The 20098-nt window shown below is 39.0% G+C and overlaps 1 protein-coding gene across 1 annotated transcript in view; it reads left to right on the forward strand.

Moving 5' to 3' along the window:
- MINDY4 (MINDY lysine 48 deubiquitinase 4) overlaps window positions 1-20098 on the forward strand; it is a gene marked incomplete at its 3' end in the record, with an annotated part of 78690 nt that overhangs the window by 56058 nt on the left and 2534 nt on the right. The window contains exons 14-17 of the mRNA XM_084260863.1: window positions 60-123; window positions 1988-2149; window positions 12891-13071; window positions 17129-17201. Coding sequence (XP_084116989.1) covers window positions 60-123; window positions 1988-2149; window positions 12891-13071; window positions 17129-17201 — 480 coding nt within the window. The remainder of the gene's footprint in view (window positions 1-59; window positions 124-1987; window positions 2150-12890; window positions 13072-17128; window positions 17202-20098) is intronic.

Below are 20098 nucleotides of genomic sequence, written 5' to 3' on the forward strand. Positions count from 1 at the left end.
AGGTGTTAAGTCTAATGAAAATAAGTCATGGTGTTTAAATATTCTCCACTCCTTTCCAGGGTGCGTAATGATTTTGATGTGCTCACAAACCGACTGATTGGCAGCCATGGCTATTGTACTCAGGTAAGTTAAATGTGTGGTCTTGGGGACATCATAAGCTTCTGCATGCAGAGCTGTGAACTGACCTTTACAAAGAGATGGTGTTTCTTAAAGTTCCATATGTTTTTCCTTTCCCCTCCCCCCCCCCCCCCCCCCCAATATCAGGCACCATTATCCTTTATTCTTTTTTTTAGATGTGCCTTAGCATATTGTTGTCTCTGGTTTCAAAGCCTCTGCTATTTGGCCTGGTTTTCTGTTCCACCTGCATCTGTACCTGTGCATGCACATGCTCATACTCCTCTCATCTGCCTCTTTTGAACTCCTTAGTTGATTTTAGTACTGATATTGCTGAGACTGCAAGCTGAGTTTCCTCCCTGCCACTTCAGAGAGGTGCTGAGGTTGCATATCTGACCATACAGTTCCTCTGTAAACCATCACTGCCCAGCTAACTGAGCTAACGCTGCCTGAAACTCCCTGGTGCTTCAAACTGGAGACACTGGCTTATTATATACATATCTAAAAGACATGCAGTGCTTGAAAGCACACAGTGTGAATTACTGGCTGACACTTAGGGCAACAACTGCATGCAGCCTAAATTCCAGATAGTATCCTTTACCAAATGTTTCTCACTGTCTGGCTCTAGTCCTGTAAAAGCATCTACCCAGTTGGAAATGGGTAGATGGACATGTAGCTTTGCCTTGGACATGTAGATAAATGTAGATCCCAAAATTCTGGGACACAGTTGTATGGTCTGATTATGGTCCACTGCCATTTTAGCTGCAAAAGTCAAGCTTCATATTTCTTCTCCTGTACTTGTTATAGCTAGACTTTTATTCTATGGTTAAGTGGGGATTCCTTAGGCAAGTGTTGGAACATCACTGATGGATTAGAAGCCTTAAAAATGAAACATGGGGCTACAGATGTATGCAGTATTTTTAAAATTGTACATCAAGTCTGAACTGTCAGTGTCTTCAGGCATGGTGATTTGGATTAATTTTTTCTGGAAACATTCTTCTTGTTATTTCCCCTCATATTTCTTGACATATGTTATTTATTAATAGTAAGTTGTTGGTTCGTTGCTGTAGCACAATCTGCTGCTAGATGTTGTTACATGCAGTTACATCCCAGCTGGCCCTTGTGGGATGTTAGGCTAAGCAAAATGCCCAGTGTCTCTGTTCCTTGAACCTTACACACACTCTCATGCACACATGCACACACACATCCCCTTTCACATGTGTATAGCCTCTCATACACCCACACTTTCAGTTAAATTGGAGAGGGAATAATCAACAATGTGCTCTAGTAAGTGTGAGTATATCAGTGATATAGACCAGAAGTGAAGCCACATGGGTGAATGTTTTACTGGGTAAGAGTTAAGTTCACCCAGAAATAAAAAAAATAAATTAACAAATCTTGTCCAACAAATAAAATACATCACTGTGCACATGCAGAAACGTCAGAGAGAACTGTACAGGCTTTTATTTTATGTCACTAATGCTGTAGCTTTAATCAGAGAGAAAAAAGGACACCAAACAAAAAAACCCTCCAACACTAATATGAAGAGCTTCAGAGTTGATAGCAAGAGTAAAGTGATTAAAAGCAGTTTCCCTCTGGAAATATGAACATTGAAAACACTTGTAATATTTCCTCATTTTACTTTAGGAGCAGACTTCCCCCCAAATATCTGCAAAAACCCAAATTGATAAGCAATCCTAATCCTAACCCTAAATTTAAAGCCATGACATACATTAAGGGTCGGGTACATGTGGAACTTCATCAGTCCTGAGTCAATTTTGTACTGATGTCTGATAGAACTAGATATTTATTTGTTGGTTTTGGGGTTTTTTGTTTATCTGTTTGGTTTGTTTCTTTAATATGTTACTAACAGGAATTGGTGAACTTGCTTTTGACTGGCAAAGCTGTGTCCAATGTTTTCAACAACGTAATAGAGCTGGACTCTGGAAATGGCAATATCACAATTTTGAAAGGGATCACAAGCCGCAGTGATATTGGTTTGCTCTCTCTCTTCGAGCACTATGATGTTTGTCAGGTATGATTTCCATTCTTCTGATTTTACTAAAAAAAGGAAACAATTAATTGTCACATTGTGAGTAAGCAGGTAAGAAGTTATGGGCTTGATTCAGTCACTCACTTGGAGGTGTCCAGCAGTGTTTTAGATGCTACCAAGGGAGAACATGGTCTCCCTTTTGTTTGCAGGTTCTGCATCTCAACATCCATCCCTTGCTAAATGACTTGGGTAGTCTACAGCATCTCAAATCTTTCATGCCTTTGCCATTTTCTAACTGATCTCCTGGAATGTTTACAGGTTAACACACTTCTATTTAAGTAAATAATGTATAGATTTATATATGTAACTGGGTGTCAGTGGAGCCTCTAGAGTTGAAGTCTGTTCAGCTGACTAAACATAATTCTGCAGTCTAGGCTGGGCTGAATAAGTTCTCTTGATTGTATTCACTAGATTTCCACTGATTATAGTGGAGCTAAGATACTCAGCTCATGTGGACACCTATATCTTACTCATGTATATATAAGCATATATATGAATCTGGAGCTGAAACTCACTCTAAGCATTCAGTTTTCCGAGTTCCATGTGTGATGGGAAGCCAGAATGATCAAATCCTCTACTCCATATTGCACTAGCACTGGTCATATTGTACCAGCAGTAAAAGAAGATGATAGACAATTAAAATAGCTGTCAATATAATGGGAAAGTTCCCTTTGGCATGTCTTTGAAGTTAGTATTTTAATCGTAGTCATCATGAAAATTAAAAGATAGATTAAAAATTTCAAAGTGACAGCCATTAATCTGCCTCTGGCAAAACATGTGTAAGGATTTCACTGGTTCCCCATCAGTAGGCATTGTCATCAAAAAGGACATCTTTCCTAAAGACGTGTTCTATCTTAAATAGTCTTGTGTTCTGTGCAAGGATATTCTTTGAAATTCTCTTGCTTGTATTACATACTAGATTAGATAATTGTGATGGTTCCATCTGGATTTGCAGTCAGCGCCTCTATAAAAATTTGAAAGCAATTAGCAAAGAAATTGTTTGTACTGATCTAATATAAATGTGAGAATAAAAACAACTCCTGATTTTAACTGTTTCCCATATGGCTGAAGTCAGTTACATTTCCCTACTGCTGATAAATTCTGATTTTTGATATTTTTAATTAACACAATGCTTTACATCATTCACATTATTATAATAAGGCTTAAATTCAGTCAAGACAGTGCCTTAGTGTATCCAAATCAAATTAATTCAGAACAAACTAGACTAAAAATGCATTAGCTTCTGTGCTGTTTCTAGTTCAAGCTCCTTGTCCTTTACTATAAACAATATAACATTTAAAACCTAAAAAAAAAGGTTATACACCACTGTAGCATTTTTTCCAATCTCTAGTGAGGAAAATGACTTCTAAGGAGCAAAATGGTGAGTGAGGTCAGTGCAGGTAAGAGCTATTTCTTTCCTTTCCGCCCTCTAAAACTAAAATAAAAAGCTACCCAGAGAACTAGCCACTGTCTTCCACTTACTCTGCAGATTGTACCATGGAGGGTGTCTGTTTCTTCTACTACTGTGGTCTTTTAGGGAGCTGGACTTGTGGGCAGTGATCTGTATTCCAAGCCAGTGACTCTTAATCAGTTACAGAAATGCTAATAGATGTAGTTTCCTTTTTTTCTTGGTTTACACTACTTAGCCATCTGATGCAAATCGTCTTGCTTTTTATTAAGAACATCTGCAAGTCCTCTGCATTTGATTTTGTATGTCTCAGCATGTGCTTCAATGCCTGCCTTAGGACTAGGAGAAAAGTCAGATTCTGGTGCTCTTAGGCCTCAAGTCTGGGGAGCCTCCACTGTGGTCTCAACATGAGGAGCCAGATTTGTGTTACAAAAATGTAAGTTTAGAACTGTTTAGAAGGGTTTAGAAATAAAGCCAGGTTGGATGGAGCTTTGGGCAACCTGGGCTAGTGGAAGGTGTCCCTGCCCATGGCAGGGGGTTGGAACTAGATGGGTTTTGAGGTCCCTTCCAACCCAAACCAGCCTGTGATTCTATGAAAAAAAGTCACTGATAGTTTTCAGTAGTGGAACTGAGAATAACATGTGTCTGTAAGTCTTCCAAACTGGCTCTTTTTTTCCTCAGTGTTTCAGTAAGTGGATTCAGCATCCAATTACATTGTGGCTAAGAGGATGGTAACAGCAACCAGTAATGGAAAAGGACTGTCATTTTTGGTTGTGGGTATTTTTTTTTTGTTTTGTTTCTAGGAGTAGAGAAAATCCTGAGCGTGCTATATGGTGAATCATAGACGTCAGAGTTGGAAAACTCCCTTTAGGTCATATCCAGCCAATCTCTCAGGGGATAATTCAGGATATTTTTATGTCCTGTTATATAGTAGGCTTTCTTTTACAAATCTGTGTCCATGAAGTTCCTGCCCTTTTGTTCAGATGGCCATTTATTAATTGATTCTAGTGCATATAACTCTGATCTAACCTTTTTTCTTGCATGTCTCTATGAAAATATGAGGACGTGCAATGCTGATGTGCGGGTACCTGCGAATATAGAGATTTTATTGTCAACTGCACAGCTTGTGCATCTAATATTAAATCTGACTGTTCTTTTACTTAGTTTCCTCTGATTATCATTCTCACTTCTAATCCAACCTGCCTCCTAAACAATTCATGCCCATCCGCCAGACATTTGCAAGCTGATGTAACAGTTCCTCCCTTTTTCATCAGTACATCCTGTCCAAAGCTGATTTTTTATTGCTCTGCTCTAGACTTCTTCCAGCTTGCCAACGTGTTTATGAAGAGACATGCAAGACTCTAGGCTAGATGCAGCAAATCCACATGCAGAAAGCGTTCTGTACTGGTTTATCTCCCTCGTCTACAATGTGGGGTATTTGTGTATAATCCACCATTTCCTTGGCATGAGAACTGAATTAATCCTTCTGTCAAACTTCAGCAGCAGCAAATCAAACCATTGATTGCCTGAAGATTCCCTCTTTTGCTGATTCATTAATCACTTTCAGTGGATCATACTGAATGTGTTATCTTTTGCTGAGTAGAAAAATGTGTGCTTCATGTAATTTGTCTGTGTAATCATCACTCTTAGCCCCAACCTATCACCATACTCAATAGATTTTTTTGTAATGTAATTACTTGTTGCAAATTGTTTCACAATGACAGATGGATTCATTCAATGTATTTCATATGCAAACATTTAGTTCCATGGTGAGATTCCACATTTTAATAGAAAAAAAGCCAAAAGTCCAATTCTGTTACTTTTTGGTAGGCAAGTTACACATCTTTGTATTTATTTTCTTTGTGCTAAGCCTGTGTTTGAGCTATATTAATTCCATCTGATCTTACACATGTAACTAATATGCCCAAATTCAGATTTTAAGTTTCTTGGGACTTCTTTAGAGTACTTAAAGCAATAGAAACATTTCTCAAAGCTGGTCAGTCCACATAAATTTGGTTCAGGTGGTCCTGTTTGCACCATGTAGCAGTTTACAGTATTCTCAGGGAGGCTGAGTAGTCTCCGCAGCAGGGACTAGACCTCAGAGAAGAGGGTGAGGCACAAAGGTGGGCAGGACCAATTATAGAGTGAGAAAGTCCTGGCATTTGGGTCAGAGTCCTTGGCCTAAATGCTGCAGTAAAATTGTGGGTGAAAAAACTTTGAATGATGAAATGCTCTTTTCAAAGCTTGTTGTGACATTAAAAGTAGAAACAGATGGAAACAGCTGTATTTATACATCATTTAAGAGACTTACAGCAACAAGTGAAAAAATCATCTGCATTCTGAACTGAAGAATTTAAAATATACTGCTTTATTATCATTATTATCATTAATAATGATAATAAAAATAACAATATCTAGCATTTATCTGCCGTTTCCTGTGAATAGATCTGCAAAATGGCATTACCATTTTACAGAGAATTAACAGATGAACAAGACTCAAAATGCTTATCCCAGTAACTCATCCAGTAAGCAGGTGGCTGAACTGGGGGCAGAATAGATGCCTTCTGAATCTGTCCTGAAGTTGGTACGATACTGGCCAAGTCAGTATGAATGTGTCCATTCTTCTTTGAGTGCTTTTTGAAACCACTTTAGGTGGGTGCTGTTGTACATGAAGTAACGGAAGTATTCAAGGTTACTTGGGTTTTTTTGAGCCTTGACTCTGATTCTCTCTGATTCTCTGATTTTCTCCTGCTTTTAAACCTGCCCTGCAACAGTAGTTGAACGTCCTATCACCTGACCTCCCCAATTCACCCCACTCTGATTCTTGACAATTTCCAAGTTTCTGCCTGAGCTGTCAACATTTCAAGAGACTGATGCTTTTTAGTTTTTGCATTGCTGAAAATGAATTGAGAACATGACATTGACAGTGAATTTATGCTCATTTTTCCTATTTCTTTTCAAAAAGAGAGAGCAAAATAAATAAACAGAATTTATTCATTAAAATTCCACAGATGGGAAATATTATCTTTGGTCCTTTTGATGAAACCAGCACACTCTGTGTTATAACAAGACCTACTTGAATTATTAAATTCAGCACACATACTTTGTCTTCTGGCACCTCACCTGTTTATTTGCCCTGTGGAACGTCCTTCCTATAACCTTCTCCGTTGGGAAATATGTCTGCTAAATAGACTCCTTTCTCAGTCAGATGGACTGGATTCAAGCCAGGTCATTGGTGGGGTTGTGGAGGGGGAAGTTTAGAAAGACATTTTAAACTATCTTGTTTAAGAAAACAACAACAAAAAATGCATATGCAAAATGGAATCTAATGATTCAGTTTAATTTCCCACTTATTTTTCAGTAATGGGTATGTGGTAGATATTGGACCACATAGATGCATTCAGCAAGGGACCCTGCTATTTATATATGGTATTTGTGGGCAAAAACATGTGATGCATACAAGTTTGACTGAAATAAGGTCGGCAAAGCATTGGTCATTCAAAAAATCTTCTTCATTCCTTGTTTTTACATTTCCCTTTCTTGCCTGGAACTGAAATTGTCCTTAACAAAATCTTATTGTCCTCCTACTTAAACATGGGCAGTTTTTTTCCCAGATGCCAGTCACTGTTGCTGGGATACTGGCATTGATTTCTTGTCAACGGCCTGTGAAATGAAGTCAAATCACAGAGTTTTTATTTAAAACAATAAGAATTACAAACCCCACATGTTTAAAATGCTTTGCAAACGGACAAAACAAAGTGGTAAATCAAATATTTTCCACATGTCTTTCTAGATTATAAGTACCTGCATTTGAACTTGGATTTATCCCATCTAACTTTAGGTCCTTTATAGGCTAAAAATGCTTCAGGTTAAATGTCCAGCCAAGCCCCTTTATATCTGAAGAACAGAAGGGTCCAAATTTCTGACAATAGCTGTCTCTTCCTCATTTGATTTTACAGACAGCCAAAGCCAACCTGAGCTAGGGACCAACCTGACTTAGAGGAATTCAAAATATAAGCTGAAGATTTAGGTGAGCTGAATCTTGGCCCATTTTTATCATTGCAGTGAAGTAACTTCTTGAAATTGGTTATAAAGTCCTTCATATATATTGAGGGGGCAGCAAAGTGCTGAAATCTGAATGAAGGTCTGAATCTCCCTCAGCATTTCTTCACCTGATGGTGATTGAAATCAAATACATTAATGGCAATAACTTTACCCCCACTGTGTCCTTTAACTAGATGCAAATATAATAGTGATACAGCCGACTGATGTTGTAACAATGCTGGTGGACTAGGTGAACAGATTCAGTGGTGTTCTTGATCCCCCCAAGGGCTTTTGCAAAGGTATATATTTTTACACCATTGGTGCTTCAATCTGAACACTGTTGGAACATTCTTTAATATTAATTCAGTAAAGGTCATTGTAATTGCAGAGAAAACCCCAGCTCTGACAGAACAATAGGCTGTGGTTTGTTACTGTGAAAGATTTGTGTGATTAGAATTTTGTCTATTGATCCATTTGGACTCAGCAATTACTCAGTTTGATAGAACCCAGATCTTTGTGGAATCACACAGACCTCAGTAATGCACTCTATGATTACTTTGGGAAATAAGCATTTATAACAGTTATATATAGGCTAACATAAAGCAAGGTATGTGTCTGAAGTTTGCAGTATAAGAGGAAGGAATTTTAATTAAATAAAGAAAAAAAGTAAAGTTCAATAAGCAATGAGGTGAAATTTTGCTAAATAATAATAAAACTCCTTGAAAAAAATGCCACCACATTAGCCATATTGAGTGATTTCTCCTTGGTTTTGTTATCATCTTTCTTGTTTGTTTCTTTTGGTACCCACATGGCAAAAGGCAGCCTTGTTTGAAGAGCAAATAAAATCTGAATGGTCAAGTACCATGCACTCATTGTGGCAGATATATTGGAATAATTCTCCAATAATAAATATTTATCTGTCGATTTCATTTTGCCATTGTGAAATCTCCCCACACTAAAGTCAGATGTGGAACTAGACCACCCATAGTGTTGAAAATAAGCCCTCTGAAGGTGCTGGCTTTCAAAAGGTTGACATTTTTCAAAGATGAGAATTGTGTCCCTGAAATTTATGAGCATTCTTAAGGGATTTGTAAGGGAGAGGATTAGGGTTAGTGAAGTCTCCATAGGAATTGAAAACATGCACCATGAAAAGACACCTAATTCATTCCCCTCCCTATTTTGTTGTTGGGTTTTTTTTTTTTGCCTGAAGATTAATGAGTACATCTGAAAAAAAAAAATTTCAATAATGTAATGAATTGTTACTTTTTAATACATTATGATACTGCAGTCAGGAAAAAAAAAAGATGATTTTTATGTTCTGCAAAGTCGAAATACAGATGTTGAACCCTTAAAAGAAAAAGAAGAATTTAAAAAAAAGAAATAGATTGAAGTGACATATCCCTAAGCCAGTGTTATACTCATAGGGCAGCCCACAACAGCTGGAAAGTAAGGCCCTGTTCTCTGGCAAGCTCTTGTTGGATGACACACACTCTGAGTTTAAAGGGTTTCCTGAGGATTCAGAGCATTGAGTGTTCATGTTTCTTCTCTGTCCTGTTTCCTGGTCCTGGTATATTCTAGGAATACTATGACCAATGAACCTGGCCAGGTAATTGAAGAAGCACTCACCACTCACTTAGTGAATGAGGAAAATGAAGACATAATTTTAGTTCACTCAATTGATCCTTGAAGAAATGGGCAAAGGAGTCCTTGCAGTGATGACTGTCCTTACTTTGTCAGGAGTATGGTTCCACGTGATATTTAATGGAAAAAAGCCTGGGCATGATTTGGGGAATGCTACAAGAGAGAGATGCTAATTACAGGAAATCTAGACAAAGTAACATGTTTGAGGACTGGAAGGAATTTTAGCCTTATGGATAAAAACCATTCCATGCCACTGGAAGTTAAAGCTGAGAAACAAATCCTGGGTCGATTTAATCACAGAATCATAGAATGGTCTGGGTTGGAAGGGACACCAAGGATCACAGAGTTCCCCATCCAACCTGGTCTTGAACATCCACAGGGATGGGGCATATACCACCTCTCTGGGCAGCCTGTTCCAGCACCTCACCACTCTCTCTGTAAAGAACTTCCCCCTTTTTAAAAAGCTGATTCCCCTCCGGTTTCTCTGCTCCCTTCAGGGACTGGAAGGCTGCAATGAAGTCCCCCCGCAGCCTTCTCTTCTCCAGGCTGAACAAGCCCAGCTCCCTCAGCCTCTGTTTGTATGGGACATGCTCCAGCCTTATAATCATCTTTGTGGCCTCTGAACCCTCTCCAACAGTTCTGCTAGTGAGGTATCTGGAGAGCTAGGAGCCTTTGGAAGGTGATGATAGTGGCATAGAGTGGCCGGTAGTTCTGGGGAGAAGCAGACCTGCAGGGACCAGCCAACACATGGAAGGCAATTTGATGTGAAAGGCAGCATCTGATCCTCAACTATTGCAACTGATATCACTGAAATTACGCCTTCTCCCTTTTCACAGGAGATGAGGATTTGACCTGCAGTGTTTTTATATTCTCCTTATTAAGTTCATGCCTTCTCCTTCTGCAAGCATTGTAACTGAAAACTATGCTTATTTGGAAAATGTTCCTACAGACCTTATTCATCTGAACAATTTGTCCTGACTTCAATAGGACTGTTGGTGTGCGTAAGCACTGGAGTGGGATGTGTGCTTTTAAACAGCTCTGTATCTCCCTAATCTTGTTTTGTCAAATGTTGTTTGATGAAGCTTGAAAGTTACTTCACCAGACGTATGTAGGAAGAACACAGTTTTAGAAGACTGGCTGTTCCTTTTTGGCTTATCTGCATACTGAAATATGCATGTTAGTGAGACCAAACCTTTCATCCGTGTCCCTCTAATTTGCCATCTTTTGTTGCATCTGTGTATTTCCCCTCTTGGTAACTCCCATTATGAGTAATTTTGTAACCTTGTAAAAAAAAATTTCTGTGGTTCTAAGCCAAAAATTTACATAAAAAAGAAAACTGTTGTATAAAAGGCTGATTTAATTAGATATTAGCAAAGTAATGAGTCAGGGAACAGTTACTTAATTAACTAGCGACTTGTTATTTAACATCTGAAGAAATCCCCATTGAGGAAGATAATTGATTTTTGTGCTCATATAATGCTTCAGATATAAATTCTAAATCTCAGTAATAAAGCCCACACCCCCTCCTTATCACTATGGATGCTGTTTAGGCTTTTAATTACAACAGCAGATATGTTGGCTTCTGACTCTTAGCAGTACATTGATGACATTTGCACCCACATGACCAAGGTGAAGACCTGAGGGCTGTGCTGTAGGAGCTGTCTCTTCAAACTCTATCTAGAAATCATGGATGAGAACTTTTCTCTTGAAAGTCTTCCAGTTTCCATGAGCACCCACTGCATATGCTGAAGTATGATTTAAATCCCATAGTGGTAAAAGGTAAAGGTAGCAATAGGCAGAGATAATTCCTGTAGATTGAATCACTTATCATTTTACTATGCAAACCTCTTCAAAGCTGCCTGAAACTCTGAAGTAGCAAGGTCTCTTCAGTCCATGTGTCTATATTACAGAAACAGAAAATGATCTTTTATTTCTCTGCACATATATTTACACACTTGGATGCCATCCCTGATTTTTCAGGTAGGTAGCATACCAGCAGTGCAACATCTGTTTATCATAAAACTGGAGATAAAGATGGTGATACACAGCATCCTGCACAACTGTGAATCTCTCTACTATGAAAATAATAAGCAAAGCTGTAGTCCGAAACATTGCACCGAAAGTTAAAAAGTTTTATTTTAGTTTTTAGCTTCCCTGAGACATTTACCAAAGATGCAAACCCCAACAATTCAAAAAATCCCCAGTTCTATTTGAACTTGGAATGCAACTTTCAATGACAGGAACATTGATAATGAAAAATATCTATTGTAGCTGAATAGTAAAGTCCCAGCTGGGAGAAATAAGGTTTCTTTGCTACATTAAACAATCTAATCACTATTTTTACTCTATTATTTACTAGTAAAGAGGCTAAAATCATTAACTGACACTGTAGCTCTAAAGCAGCAGCATGCAATAGGAAGATGGTATCTGTCTCATCACATGTTAGCGTGACGTGAAGAAAATACTACCAGGGTATTCACTGACCTCAGGGTGTGCAGGAAACTTCCATGAGTCATTTTAAATCAGCATATATTAAGTTTCAAAAGTTAGATGTACTGTCCCAAGTATTAAAGCATGTCTATCTGCTTTAAAATATAAATTCCATAAGAAATAACAGATCTGAACCTAAATGTACATCAGACCAGCCTGAATCTTTTGCTAGATTTGAACCTTAAAAACTACGGGTTGAAGCAGCAGAGAAATCCGATTAAACTGATAAATGGATACATTTATAGATAAAAGCAATTACTCACAAATCTGAAAAGCTGCTGTAGTAGCACACATTTTAAATAGCTGGTAGATGTAAGAATAAAACTGAAAATCAGTAATGAATAGGGAAATAATTTACATGCAATTTCATACAGAATATTTAGGATATTTATAAATAAGTATGCTTCCAAACCTCCAGAAGGAAGGCAAAGGCCTAGACAAGGCATCTGATAAAGAAATACTTCATTTTTTTCGTGGAATCATAGACTCATTTAGGTTGGAAAAGGCCTTGAAGATTATCAAGTCCAACTGTTTAATCTGAGAGTATTTAATCAAGAATAATGAATCAGACAAGTACTTCCATTGTTGTTTTCCTCTAATAGCTGAAAATAACTTACATATCTGGACTGTGAAGCTACATGATGCTATATTCTTAATCCAGGAAAATATTTTGGGCTCAGTTTAGTTGCCTACACAAGGTTGTCCCAAGTCTCTTGCCTGGCTTGCAGGTACCAGTGCATAAGAACATGGTCTTCTGTTGATCTTGTGTAGTATTCCTGATCTAAACTTACTGTGGTTTTATAGCTATTGTAGAGGAGGGGGTTTCTTTTGCTTCTGATTGTCTGGGATGTGATCTTTTTGCTGTAAGGATACTACAGTTGAATTTGATTACCTGCCTATAACTCAAGGCTTTATGTGCTCCATGATTTACCAGAGCTATGATGGTCTGCGGTATATAATGATTATAGATCAGCAGCATATAATGAGGTTTCATTGATGTTTGTAGACTACAATAAATAATCTATTTAATAAAGAATGATCTATTTAATAAATAATAATTTTATACGTCATGTATTCCCCAATTAATTGTCTCTCCCCGTGCCCTCCGTGATGTTCTAACATTTTCTATCTTTCTTTTAGGTTGGTTGTTACTTGAAGACCCCTAAATACCCAATTTGGTTGGTATGCAGTGAAAGCCACTTCAGTGTGCTTTTTTGTTTGGAAAAGGATTTGCTGGGTGACTGGAAAACAGAGCGGAGATTTGATCTATATTATTATGATGGCTTGGCCAACCAGGAGGAAGAAATACGGTTAACAGTTGGTATGTAGGACTCCATTAACTCTGCTTTCATCTCTGCTGGTGGCAACAGCATCACATCAGAAAGATGAATCCAATAATATAAGCAATGATGGTCTCAGACATTGGAGATTATTTGTGTGCCCGTTTCCTAATATTAATTATGATTAATATTGGTGATTAATTGAAAATTAGATTTCACGAGGAAATTTTGAGGATAAGCTCTCAAAAGGCTTAAAAGTGAGCATGTGCTATTTTATACTGACTGGTAAATCTTTCAGTGAGACTGATCTCTGAGGAACAGATTTTGACCTGGTCTATTCATGCTCCCAGGACTATAAACCATGTTTAACTACTCCCATTCTCCTTCACATCTTCTCATAGCATTTCTGCAAGCAGAAAGTGCAAGTCTTCTGTTCCCCAACCCTACATGCCTGTAGTTAAATGAGCAGAGAGGGTGAGGAAGCGTGAAATCCTTGCCTACCAAACCAGCTCCTTCAGAAGATGGCAGTAATCTGCTAACAAAGTGTAGTCTCTTAACATCTTGTAAGCATACCTGGAAACACAAACATACAAAAGATCTTTGATTTGTTACATTCATTCTTTTGGGAAACCATGCTAAATTATGCAGTTGCTTTTACAGTAATTACATATTTCTCCAACTGGAAGGCATTTGAAAAAGAAGTATTCTGATACTTAGAAAGCTCCTACTTACTGCCATATTAAGATATTCTTGACCACTAAATTCCTATTTGGTAATAATGTTCTCCTTATCTTTTGTTTTCTTTCTCTCAATGTATTTACACATTCTAATCAAATTCCTTCTCAGTCTTAAGCAGCTGTAGTCTACTGTTAGAAAGTAAGCTGTCTGAGCTCCTTGTTTGCACCTACATTCTGGTTCTTGGACAGGATGAGTTATACATGAGTGTTGTATGCTCTAATTGTGTCCTCATGACAAAGTTGTTTGTGTGGTGGGTGTGCTGGGGGCTTTTGCATCTCATAAGATTTGGTAGTGAGTTCAGTCATCCTTCTGCCTGTTATTTATCCTCTCATGTTGATTAAAACCCCTGTCGTTCTGTTGTAATGATCACATTATATATTATCTAAAAAAACTGATAACCTTTACAGGGCTACAGATACCAACTGGCTCCCAGTCTGTCCCAGATGATTCTTCCTAAGTGACACATGATACAGTTCAGTGCAGGACTAGGGAGATTGAGACATTTTTTTTTTATATCGTGTTGTACTGTGTAGCACACAGTCCAATCCAGGTGGCCTTATCTGTCTTTTCATCTTCAATAAATCAGGAATGTTTCCATAATCCAGAGCTACCAGGCACTTTGAGGTCCCTGGAAGAGAAAGTGCTCAGACTTTGTATATTTTTTTTTCGCTTTACTATTCACTCTGTTGTGGTACATCTGTATAATTCTTAAACACTAAACTTGTTTTGAGAAGTAGATATTTATATCATGGCTATGGCCTTTCCCAGGGATGCATCCTAGTAAATCTTTTGTTATCTGTGAAATTCTGCAAAAGGCTGAAAAATACAAATAATTTTATCATTCCAGGGAAACCCTTTCTTACTTCTAGCTGTGCAATAATCCCTTGTTAGACCTGGAGAAAGACTAAACTTACCTTATATCCAAAAGGTAACATTGATGATGCATCTAAACCATGCATGCAGTACGAGGTGGAAATATCAGAATGCTAAAAATTATTGGTGTTTCCATGGTGGAAAAATCAACAAGCTCAGTTACTCACTACACTTAGCTTAGAATATAAGGTGCAGAGAAGGGCAACCAGGCTGGGGAAGGGGCTGGAGGGCAAATCATATGAGGAACAGCTGAGGGCGCTGGGGATGTTTAGCTTGGAGAAGAGAAGCCTGAGGGGAGACCTTATCACCACCTACAACTACCTGAAGAGAGGGTGCAGAGAGGTGGGCGATGGTCTCTTCAGCCAGGTGACAGGATATGGGACATGGGGAAATGGTCTCAAACTGTGCCAGGGTAGGATATTGGATATTAGAAAAAAAATTACTGAAAGAGCTGTCAGGGCCTGGAACAGGCTGCCCAGGGAGGTGGTTGAGTCACCTTCCCTGGATGTGTTCAAAAAAAGGGTAGATGAGGTACTTAGGGATATGGTTTAGCATAGGATGGGAATGGTTGGACTCGATGATCTTCAAAGGTCTCTTCCAACCTTGTGATTCTGTGATTCTGTGATTCTGTGATAAGTGATGATGTAAGAGATCAGATTCATATCCTTCTTGTTGTTAGTGTCTTCAATCTGGAAGAGCGAAACTTCAATATTTCTTGCTCCAAATGTGTTATATAAAAAAAATAACACTAACATTTTGTTAGTTAATTAACAGCTGAAAATTCCTTGTCTGCTCCTGTAAGATCCACTTTTAGTGATGCTTCTTTGCTATCCCTTTATATGAAAAACTTCCTGGTTGGAAGAACTCAAGCCTAAAAATGTCAAAATTCATCAGTTTGACAATGACTGGGAAAGGCATCCATGCCATGTGCTACCACTACTGTCATCAGGACAGCGGTTGTTGCCTCTTACTATAAGGAGATCCAGAACAACAGAATCAGGAATTCCAAGAGGGATTCAAATACTAGTGGAGACCTCTAATGAACTGTTATAAACTCCTCAATATTAGGATAAAAGAAGACCTTTGAAATGTAGAAGATTCCTGTGTATCTCTAAGCTCCAGTCAGTACCTTATGTACTTTTAAGCATTCTCTATTTTCTACTACTCCAACCCTTACACTTGTCATAAGTTTTCTGCATGTGTTTATACCAACAAGATCAACACGTAAAGGAGAGCCAGGTTCTCTCTCTGACATGAGATAGCCAGATATATCTGAGACTGGCAGCTGTGAATGTACAAGCAAATGCCTCCCATCCTGTCTCTATCAGTCTCGCTGAAGTAGACCCATATCCTACACCCTGTCTTGGCATCGTTTGTTGCTCACAACCTGCCTGTTGGCTGGATGACAGTCAGAAGAGAAGAAAAAGAAAAATATCCTAATCTTCTGTGATTTAAAATGTTTTACTGCAAAACAGGAAACAGCTGAGCAGCCTGACATCCAAGCTGGTCTCAGGATGTTTTCTCTCTGGGAAATTCAGTGACTACTTTCACTGCTGACAGATCCAGTGTCTGAGACACCGACCTCTCTGTTTGCCCCGGAACAGTGCAATTGCCTCTCTATCCCAAAGGAATGCTTAGGGCCTATCGTAGCTCTCTTAGATCCAACACAACTCAATCTTCTTCTGTCTGGGCACTGCTTTTCTGACAATCAAGAGACAGTCTTCCAGGCTGAAGGAATCTTAACCCAGTTTGGTCTGGACTTGGGGTTTCCTATTCAACTACCGCTGTTTTTAGTATTTGAGTAATGAAAATTGCTATCTTAGTAATTATGACAAAAGAAAAACATCATTACATCCCTACAGCATATTCTTTCACCTTCTAATCCATGTTTTGTTTGAAACCATTGCTATTTTAGCAAACTAACTGGAGTGAGGCCATGAGTCTGAATACTGTCCCACAGTCAGCCTTACTGTTAAGTAGTCAGAACAATTCTGGGCAACATTCTGGCCTGGAACAGCTAACCCTGGGCACAACCTGGGTATCACTTCCAACAGCATGCTTGCATTCAGTATCCCCTGTCAGCCTTTAGCTTGCAATCACATGAACCAGGCAGTAGACCACAACTTAAAAGGGTTTAAGAAATGGCAAAGCAGTGCGTGCCAGACTGTCCACTTTGTCAGCCATAAAGCCCATGCTAATTTTAAAGAGCTGTAGTCATACTGTAGTCTACTCTGGGTGTTCCTGGCCCAGTCTGAAATGATGGTCAGGTGATGTGAACAAGGGCGTAAGCTGATATTCAGATGAGCAGTGCTCATCTTCCAAGATGTTTCAGTCCAAAGTGGGTACACACCTGTTGTGTGCTAGGAGATTCATGGTGTGAGTGGTAGTCTGTCACTTCCATGCCTGGAGTTCCTAGAACCTATTGCTGCATTCTGTATGAATAGAAATTTATCCCATCCACTAATAATGACTGATATATCCCTGCAGACACAACCCAGATGTGTGCTGAAGATAAAGAAAACGATCTTACTCCTCCACTCGAGCACTGTATTAGGACAAGGTGAGTGAAACTGCAGTTTTTCACACAAATATATTGTTATTGTTATAAATATATAAGGCTAGAATGTGGTATAAAACAGTGCAGCCAATAATCTTGCAAAATTACTGTTTAAAAATCAGAAAGCATTTGAATAGGCCAGGCTGTGATAATATGTATTACACATTTAATTGGGTGTTATTATAGTTAACATCAAACCAGCTAAGATGTTCATTTCATGCTTAGAGGAAATGCATTACATCACCAAGAACTGATTGAACCAAATTCAGTTTGAGAGCACAATTTGATTTCCAGAGATCTAATGTTGTATTTTCAAAAGCAATAGAGTCTTACTGTAGATGTATAATGAGAAAAGGAGAAAATGTCTTCCTTCTTCATCAGTCTTTTCAAAAAAACCACAATTGCACTGGGGAGCCTGAGTATTATTCTCAATGCATGAAGCTTGGGTACTATTCTCAATGCATGAAGCCCTCTGGTCGGTGGTTTCAGTTTTCTCAGACTTTCTGTGTCTATGGGCAGCACGGAGTTTCTCAAGATCACAAAATGTTGTATCTTGTGAAGTCATTCTTGACAGTTCTTAGGTCATATTCTGTCCTTAAAGACTAATTCCTGTCATGTTAGGATTTTCATGGCCATTTTGAGCCCCAAATGCTATTAAATGTGGACTTTAAAGCCAAGTCATACTGAAGTTAATGTGAATATTTTCGGTTTAGTGAGACATGAAAGAAGCAAAATGGAGAAATTTAACTGGGTAGAAATGTCAGTTTTATATCAACTCCCTCAGCATGACTTTGAAAGCTGCTATCTGACTATCTTTGGAGCAAGATGTAAAAGCCTCATTGTCAAAGACCATAACATTTGTTAAATCAGCAAGCCAAGCAGCTTCAGGTTTCTCTTGCAATTTCCCTCCTCCTCTCACCACAATTTCTCCTGTAAAAAAACACCAAAAGAAAAAAAAAATTAAAAAAGGGAAGAGGACAATGACTGCCAAACAGTGTGTTCATGCAGGGCTGCTGTTATAAAGTTACAGAAAAGTAGAAGAGGCATCCTGTAACACGACAGCAGTGACATTACTCCAGGCTCTCTGCACATAGATTGCATTGATTCCTCTGTTCCAGTGACACGTAATGTTGCTCTTAGAACATCTTTCATCCCTGGCATTCTATCAAAGTTACACGGCTTTTTGTACTGGCAGTGTTTATTTATCTTAAATTCCCTGCTTTAATCTACTGGTGAAATAAATTGCCAGCAAATTCCAGCGTCAATTTATTTTGTTTGTACCCTTCTCAGGACTGTCTGTTTTACCCTGATCAGTCTGGGTCCTTGTTTTTAGCATCATCCATTTGCTTTCAGCATATTTACTTAAGTCTGGCCTTGCTGCTGACGGGTTTTCATATTATCTCTTTCCCCTGTTAACTTTTTCTTCCAACTGTGAAAGTGTACATAAAGAAAAGTGAAATCAAACCAAACAAACAAATATTTAACACATTGGGAGATAAAAAGGAAATGTTTTCTAACATATAACCTAAATTAATTTTCAGTAAAGCAAGCAAAGCCCTGCTACTTATTCAGACTGGGAGAAGAGCTTCTTGAGAGTAGCCCTGCTGAGAAGGACTTGGGGATTGTGGTGGATGAGAAGCTTGACATGAGCCAGCAGTGTGCTCTTGCAGCTCGTAGGGCCAATGGTATCCTGGGCTCCATCAGAAGAGGGGTGGCCAGCAGGGACAGGGAGGTGATTGTCCCTCTCTACTCTGCCCTCATGAGGCCCCATCTGGAGTCTTGTGTCCAGCTCTGGGGCCCCCAATACAGGAAGGGTGTGGAACTGTTGGAGAGGGTTCAGAGAGGGCCACAAGGATGATTAGAGGGCTGGAGCACCTGCCCTACAAAGAGAGGCTGAGGGAACTGGGCTTGTTCAGCCTGGAGAAGAGAAGGCTGCTGGGGGACCTCATTGCAGCCTTCCAGTACCTGAAGGGAGCTTATAAGCAGGAGGGGATTCAACTTTTTAAAAGAGCAGATAATGGCAGGACAAGGGGGAATGGACTAAAGCTAAAGGAGGGAAGGTTTAGATTAGATATTAGGGGGAAGTTTTTTACAGGAAGAGTGGTGAGGTGCTGGAACAGGCTGCCCAGAGAAGATGCCCTGTCCCTGGAGGTGTTCAAGGCCAGGTTGGATGGGGCCCTGGGCAGCCTTGTGTAGATCCAGGCCTGGAGGTTGGTGTCCCTGCCTGTGGCAGGGGGTTTGGACCTCTATGATCCTTGGGGTCCCTTCCAACCCAGACCATTCTATGATTCTATGATTCTATGATTCTAAGGTCCTTATCAAACCTTTCTCATCAAGAATTTCAGGAGAATTTCTCAGGCAGCGTGGAGAATTTGACAGTCTGAACAAGCAGAACTGAAAAGATTAACTGTTGTTTCCAGATGTTAATTGGGGTTTTTCCTTTCACTCACATGACTCGGTTCTTTTTTTAATCCATGAGAAGCCTTACCCATCGTCCTGTAATGCACTGAATTATGTGCCCAACATCTGTCTGCTGTTTGTTCCCTTATCCTCTCCCAAAGGGAAAACTGCATATTGAATAGACTGTTTCTGTATTTAGAGGTTATTTTATTGCTATTATTATTATTATCAGAGAAGGGTTGTTTTGCTTCTGCAGGAGGAGGAGGCTCATGTTTTTAGTCCCTGTTCGATAAAATGTCAGAAGTGTGAGATTTGTTTAAATCAATTAATATTTCAGATGTCTGGAATGACTAGTTACCGACAGGAATCTCTTTAACCTGCAGGTTTCCAGTAAAAGTCAGTACAAATACGTGTGCTTTTATTGTGGCTTTCAGCCCTAGACATCTGTAGGAGCAGTCAGGTTCTGACCAAGAGATGTCTGGAATGTGCATCCCTGGTTG

This window comes from Gallinula chloropus (assembly GCF_964237585.1).
Source record: "Gallinula chloropus genome assembly, chromosome: 2".
Lineage (NCBI taxonomy): Eukaryota > Metazoa > Chordata > Aves > Gruiformes > Rallidae > Gallinula > Gallinula chloropus.